This window comes from Metopolophium dirhodum, chromosome 1, assembly GCF_019925205.1.
Source record: "Metopolophium dirhodum isolate CAU chromosome 1, ASM1992520v1, whole genome shotgun sequence".
Lineage (NCBI taxonomy): Eukaryota > Metazoa > Arthropoda > Insecta > Hemiptera > Aphididae > Metopolophium > Metopolophium dirhodum.
The window spans coordinates 93,212,416-93,220,338 of NC_083560.1; the positions used below are offsets into that span (position 1 = coordinate 93,212,416).

Here is a 7,923-nt window from a genome sequence, read left to right on the forward strand (position 1 = left end):
TCATGATAATAATTATTTATCTATTTGATTTATAATGTTTTCGATGTTAAAAGTACATTTGCGATTAACGAAACGATTAATGTACCTTAACAAGCGCTAAGTTGATATAAATAATTAAACACACACACAAATAAACTGCCTACTTATTTAAAATAATAATTTTAATCTGTCCATAAATTATATTTAAGTATATTTATTATTTTTTCACGCATAAAATATAATATAATTTATGTTAAATAGTTAAAGAAGACTATAAGTACATGATTTGCCAAAATTAATATAATATTAAGTATTTTATTTATAAAAAAAAAATTGCAACAATCTCAATGTTGATTAAATACTCATTTACGTACAATTTCGTACATTTGTTATTAAATTGTAATTATTGTTGTGTTACTTCAAATCTGTATATTTTTAAAATTTGTTTCTTGGAAACAATTAGTGGTTTCGATGGACAGCTATTATTTGGAACCCATGATTATTATTTTACATACAATAAAAAAACAGTTTTAGTCCAAAAACCTTTAAAATAAGAGGAAATAAACGCACTATGTATTTTTCCCACACACGCAAGTCAAAACAAGTATCAGGTAAACTAATTATCTATATAAGCCCACGTGAATTTATGAATATGGGTTATGCGACTCACCAACACCAGTGAAAAGCGTGATAATGAATAGAAAACTTGTGGGTTCAACTACTCCTTTTTTGTTTTCTGGAGTAACAATGGATAAGATCGGGCAATTACGATTTAAATAATTGCACTAGGTCGGATAAGAATAAGAAAATATCCTATTAAACCGTCTATCTTTTGTAAGTTAAAAATACGTTTTTGGCCTGAGAATTAAACTAAACTAAACCACGTAAACTGAATTTATAAAATAAAAAATGAATTTTGTACGAAATGATTACATTAGTAGAAGATTCAAAAATTGAAGTAAAAACAATAAAACATAATACGTTATCCTTTATACTTTGGTTTGTAAATTAGAAAAAAAAATCAAAAACCGAAAAGCACTCATTGACCACGTAGTTACCTTGGAATAGAGAACGGACTTTTCGTTTAACACATTTGTCAAGAGCGCAAAAATTACATGCCTAAATCCACCAAGGTCTAACTCTTCAATTTCATCCTTGTTTTCAAATAAAATACCAAGTAATCACGTTTTCAAGTCACGTAATTTATCTCCTACCTACAACCGAAATGAAATATGAGTCCTAGAATCGCGTTAAAACTTGTGAAATTGACATTTTATAAAATGATCCATAGCAATAGGTATATTATATTATTTATCTATAACTTAATAGGTATTAGGTACCAATATGTAGGATATGACTAAATTATGGGTATAACAATAATGGTTAATACGAATATTATTTAGATGCATGGGCATTATTTGTAAGTCAATATTAGTATAATAATTATTATATTATACTGGTGATATAAACTATGATCAACAGGATAGTCAACATGCATAACATAATAATATATAATAAATATATTATGATGTAGGTAGGTTTGTTATAAGTAGCGTATGTACATTGCGCGAATTGTCATGTTTCGGGTCAGGGTTCATGGTTTTATATTGAATTCACGTCATCATTTATTTTATTGAAATTTATTGTGAAACGTGAGTACTTAAGAAACTTGAGGTAACTGATTATAATTTATAAATATATAAATGAATAATACATCGATACTTATTATTTACTTATTACTTTTGTACAAAATTATGTATAATATACGATGAATAATAATTAAAATAATGATTTAACAAAACAAGTTACCTAATGATTAGAGAGCATAGACAAATATGGACCATTACATTTACATATTTTTTTTTGTTTGTTTAAATTTAAAAGTATACTAATTAAGACGAAAATACATTTCTTGGTATAACAAATTAAACAGATATTTTTTGCAGATATTTCTAGATTCGTTTCATACTAGGTTTCATTAGCAAAACTATGTTCTTAATGACATTTAAATGTTAGTCAAGCGGGTATAATCATTAATCATTATACTGATACAGTATTATGATATAAATTTAAATTATTCATTTTTATAAATATAGTTTTTTAAAACTACATGAAACCATTTTAATACATTGAGCACACCTACAAATCAAAAATGTTATTTGTTTAGTTTTTAAATCTAAAAATAAATTGTTTTTATGTTATTTCATTTTTTTTTTGTAATTATATATACAATATAATATATACGCATTAAGTACCTACCTAAATATAATTTTTTGAATGGTTTTATTTTAGTATTTTTCAGAAAGATAATGTTTTATTAGCAATAAAATATACTTTTGTCTAGACTCTAGGTGACAATTAAGAAAATATTTTCAAGTTAACGATACTTTCGTATGTAGGTATTGCTTTTTCAATTTCTAAATTATAATTTATATGCTCAGCGCTAAGAGTTGCATAGGACATACTCTGAGGATTTGGAGAATCTGGATTTGTCAACAGAGTAAGATTTAAAAAGTTTGCAATTACTTTTACGAGTTTTAAAATACTACGGATAACATATTACAACTTTTTAATATTGAATATTAAGAAATAAGTCTAACAGTATACAACCATTTTGTTAACTTGTTTTCTCAGTTCTAGAATGTGACTATATAAAATGTACAATAAAATAAATATTGAAGGGTCAGAGGTTCAATTGCAAAGCCTAAGAAAAAAAAACAATAGGATGGTATTGCTGTTGAAAAAAAGACCGTTTGTAATATAAAAAAAATGATTCACTAACAATATAATATATAATATGATAGGTATGCAAGATATATTTTTAAAACAAGAAATTAAATTAAACGTAAAACTGTGTAAATTTAAGTATTGAACACCGAACGTGTGGACAACATAATATTATTATATGTACCTAAATATGATAGATCATAGAAATATAAATAACGAATGACGAGGAGATTTTTTTTAAGTGTTTAAAAACATTTGACTCAAAAAATGAAAAAAAATTAACCTCCATTTAACTTACAATTCATTGTTTGAATAACAACTGTATATTTATAATTAAGTGCATTAATGCATCAAGTTTTTTTATACCTATAGTGTAAGTATTAAGATAATGTCAATTAATATTCAGGTCGAAATAAAAAGTTAAACCTTAATCTTAAAATATTTAATAAATTAAAGTGGCCACAGATTATCTGATCGATACTAATAGGTAAACGATTTTTAGGATTCATTCTGGTGATGGGTAAATATCCAGTTAAGGGGATTCGATACCGTGATTTTCTGTTTTTGTCTAACACACGCGCGACATAGTATTTTAGACGTGTTTTTTGCCAAACATTCCAATTGATCTATTGAAGCGATAAGAATTCTGAAAACAGATTTGAATTCGTCGTCAAGTCTACTTGAAATCGACTTTGCCACATTTTTGATATTATCCCCCAAATTCCAGAAAACGTCATATTAAAAAAGAATATTTAAACATTTTTGTATTTCAATTTTTGGAAAAGCTAAAATCAAAATTGTGGGAAAGTCGATTTCAAGTAGACTTGACGACGAATTCAAATCTGTTTTCAGAATTCTTATCACTTCATTAGATCAATTGATATGTTTGGCAACGAATCCGTCAAAAATCCTATGTCGCGCGTGTGTTAGACAAAAACAGAAAATCATGGTATGGAATCCCCTTAACAAAATTCAACGTTAGTAATAACCGGTATTTATTTGGTGTTTTGAGTAAAAATATTTGTCGTTTATAATGATTTGAAGTAGGCACAAGGCCAAATTAGAGGGCAACAAACCCGTATTATTGGACTTTTGAATTTGAACGTAATTGTATTAATATTTTGTTTAGTATCAAAAATAGCAATGTGGCCAATATATTATATGGATAATATCTTAAAATGAAAAAGAGTTTATAAAACAACACTGTTAGGTATTATATCGTCATAATACACAAGCAATGTAACAACTACGATAAGAATATGTTGCGTGATTCAACTGAAGCTATAAAAAAATAATTACAGTAAATCGAAATGAGGAATCCTTTATATAATATTATAAAAACCTCGCAAAAAAAGTGGCACAAAAAATATTACATGGTGACAACTGATAAGTCTAATATTTCGATGAGATAAAATTTAAAAATTATAATTAACACGTATTTAGCATTTAATATTGTAGCAAATACGGAACCAAGTGGATACAGATTTATAAATATAAAAATATGATTACTTTATACTCATTACTTTATTTTTGTCGTGTGCATCATACAATAAGTTAATAGCATTTAAATAATAATTATACAGCTAAGTGAATAATTAATGACTATTAATATTAACCATTGACGTTTTTAACTTATGATATTTAAACGTAAAAAAACATCACTACATTAATTTCTACCAGAATTTTAAAAGATCTAAAGCCACGCAATTTTTACTAATATAGGAATGAATATTTTGGACATTAAGGTAATTGTAAATTAGTCCGAGTATTTTAGATTTACTTTAAATCGACGTCAAATAAAAATAAACGTTTTAACGGAAATGAGAAAATTAGGAAAACAGATTCTTTCCAATATTGTTTACAATGATATTACATTTAAATACTAAATTGCCATTTGATTTTGATTTGTTTAAAACAACTCTATTGAACGTCCACTAATATTTTATATTTTTGTGTAGGAACTTATTATTTCACGCTCGATAAATTATAATAACCGGAAAGCTGCAAAATTGTAATTTATAATAATACATTGATTGGTATTACCACACGTTTTATAACATATTATTATTTTTAACTTAAAAATTATTTAATGTGTGGTCAATGTTTTTAAAGCATAAACATATAAATGTTTACAATATTACTATTTTGTATAGGTAACACAGAGTTAAATATGTATGTATTTTAAATTTGTTAAAGTCTATAAGAACAGATCAATTGATTTTAAGCTCCATTAATTAATTCAATGTTTAATCATCATTCATAACATTTAACAATCAATTAATATCAATAAGAAATTTTAAACATGAAGACTAATTCACTAGAGTCCTCGCCAATTAATTATCAGTTCTAACAATAATATTTAGTCATGTTTAAAGTAATAAGTAATATCTAATAAATCAAATAGAAAATAAAAGTAGCCCACGTTCTCACAAAATAGTGTTCTATAGAGTTCTATAGAAAATACCTATTGTGTATACGTAGATCGTAGATAAACATTAAGTGCAGATAAACATCCATATTTATAATTTTGATATTATAAGCTGTTAATTCGACTTTAAATTATATTTTGTATGCATAGGTATAGGTATACACAATAGTTTTGAATTTAAAATTTGTTTTTATTGTTTAAAACAAATTATTTATGTAATTTCTAATTAGTTAAACAAACACTAGTATTGTTGATATTCTCAAGAAGTTTCTAGTCATATACTGAGATGTACCTACTTAAATAATCACGCCCGTCGTCTAAAAAAATAAGGCGGTTAAGGTTTACATATTCATAATTCAGGCATTGTTTTCTTAAAAATAAAAGTTAAAATGGAAAAACATATTAACTAAATAATGATAACAACTAGATACCAGATTGAATACGGATACACCATTTAAAAAAAATACGGGAGACTCACTCCCGTTCCGGTATCGTATCCGCACCGGTCTCTGTATTTAATTTTAAACACAATATTATACTCAAACATTTTATAATACCCACCCCAGCTAATTTACATGACAAAAGCCGTTTTCGCAAAACGGATTACGTAAGAACGGCAGTTGTAGTAGTCGATATAAAACAAAAATATAAAATACGATTCGCAAAAGAGGTTATGATAATGAGTCGCACAGCACAAGTCACAGCGTAGGTATCATAAACGTGAAAATAATATTACTTTATCGGTCGTTGAATGTACCTATGCAAGACGTGAGTAAGTAAGGGTACCCGCAGATTAAATAGGCACACGAGCGGTATTTATCAATTCTCTATTTCACGCTAAACGGACGATGCGCATAATAATAATAATATTATTGAGACTGCTTTCAATGAGAATACTATCGGGACATGACACATGTGTAACCAGTTTTAACTTGGGGAAATCCGTATCGCTGCGCGAGCTTGTCGTACGAGCTGTCGATGATAATGTCAAATTGTCAACCCGTAATTGCAATTTATGTCGGAAGCCGCAGTTAAATTTAGATCGATATATCGGTTCGGCGCGCGTGGCCGTCGTGCATCAGCCAACAATAAACAATGTGTGCGTTTATTATATATAAAAAAAAAAAACGTTTGGATTAAGGTCGGAAATCATCTTTGTTGAGACGATGACGCGGTTTCGGGACAGACGAGGCCGAATCTAAAGGCCAGCGTATAAGGACCGCATAGCGGGCACACAAAAACATGACCCCAGGGCATTTCCCGGTTCTATTTCCGGTGTAGAAGATAATAAAATATCGGTCGGTCGTAATCAATAATATCATTGTACGTACATAATAATCGTTACCAAACGCAAAAACGATACGAAAAATCAAACCAAAAAAGATACTCATTTATAGGTAGTCACTCCTACTTAAATTTGCTTACTTGCTAGTTACTTAACCACTTGTACTTAAACTTATGACTCTATACTTATATTTATTTATTACTATATACTACCTAGTACTACAACAGAACTATAATTTAATCACTACGTTACTCTGCGTTCCACACACTACTCACCTCTTCGCTAACGTTTCTGGGCAAGTGCTTGACCTGCAGCTGCCTGTCCTTGTGAAATTTGATCTTTGCATCCTGCACTTTCCGCTTGATCTCCTCCTCCGGTTCTTCTTCCCAAAACCGTTCGGTGGACGCCGTAGCCTGCAGTACCTGGTGGTTGCCGGCGATGCCGACGCCGGCACCGGCACCGTTCCAAAACGCCTTTGGATCATTGAGCTTGTACTTGAAACACGGGTGTCCCTCGACGGCGAACACCGATTTGGCGGTTTCCGTCGTCATCGTTCGGTACAACACGAGCCGGTCAAGCAGGTAATATTATGTTTCGCGCGTAGTTTGAAAAAACGTGGGACGACTTAACGGTTTTTTTTTTTGAACTGCTTCGTTTTCGCTGCAGGACGTATTGGTTTGGCGGTCGATCCGAACGTGGACGAAAATAATCGATCGTTTAGGTGTTCAATAAAAATATATATTACGAAAATATATCAAAATGCACGTTGTCGTTGTCGCCGTCGTCGTCGTCGTCGGTGTTATAATATTCTCGTGTTGGCGACGGTGCCGGACGACGTTCGAGAGCGCCAAGACGAGTGACAATGAAATACCTGGTCGGTTGCGACGACGCGGTTCCGGAGAGGAGGTGAACCGGGCCACGCACGCGCAGTACTGGTCGCATGCACGTGTCTATGTGTGCGTGAGTGCGCGTGTACTTGTGCACGTGTGTGTGAGCTGCTGTGTGTTGCGTGCGCACGAGTTTGTACGAATCCGCGCGCGCGCGTTTTGCCGTGCGTGTGTGTATGGTTATGCGCCGCCGTTCAGCGCGCGCACTTCGAACGCACATGTTCGGTCTGCCGGCGAAGACGACATAGCGACGACGACGCGGCCGTTGGTAACGCGTCGGCGACAAACGGAACGTGTGATACGGTGACGGCGGCGAACGGACTCGCGCGTGCCGGTTTTATCGTCGCTGCAAAAGTTATTTTCCCGGGGACCCCATTTTCTCTTATTTTCCGTCTTTATTAGTTTTCTCATCTTCGAGGCGGGTGCCCTCCTGGCGGACTTACAATATTATTATTATTACTTAACCGCAGTGCAGCCAGTGAAAATTTCCCACTATATTATAATTTACTGCACATATGATAAAGTGACCAAGTGTGACTAAGTGTGACTAAATTATAATATGATTATTTGCCATTTGGTGTTGCGATCAAGGCCGTCTCAAAGGAATAGTTGGTTAA

At 31.2% G+C, this 7,923-nt stretch overlaps 1 protein-coding gene across 2 annotated transcripts in view; it reads right to left on the reverse strand.

The window, feature by feature from the left end:
• Nucleotides 1–7,299, reverse strand: part of LOC132936011 (ribonucleoprotein PTB-binding 2-like) — a 32,701-nt gene extending 25,402 nt beyond the window's left edge. For both annotated transcript variants that reach the window (XM_061002664.1, XM_061002665.1), the window contains exon 1: nt 6,695–7,299. In XM_061002664.1, coding sequence (XP_060858647.1) covers nt 6,695–6,970 — 276 coding nt within the window. In that variant the 5' untranslated portion in view covers nt 6,971–7,299. The remainder of the gene's footprint in view (nt 1–6,694) is intronic.
• Between the last annotated feature and the right edge of the window lie 624 nt (nt 7,300–7,923).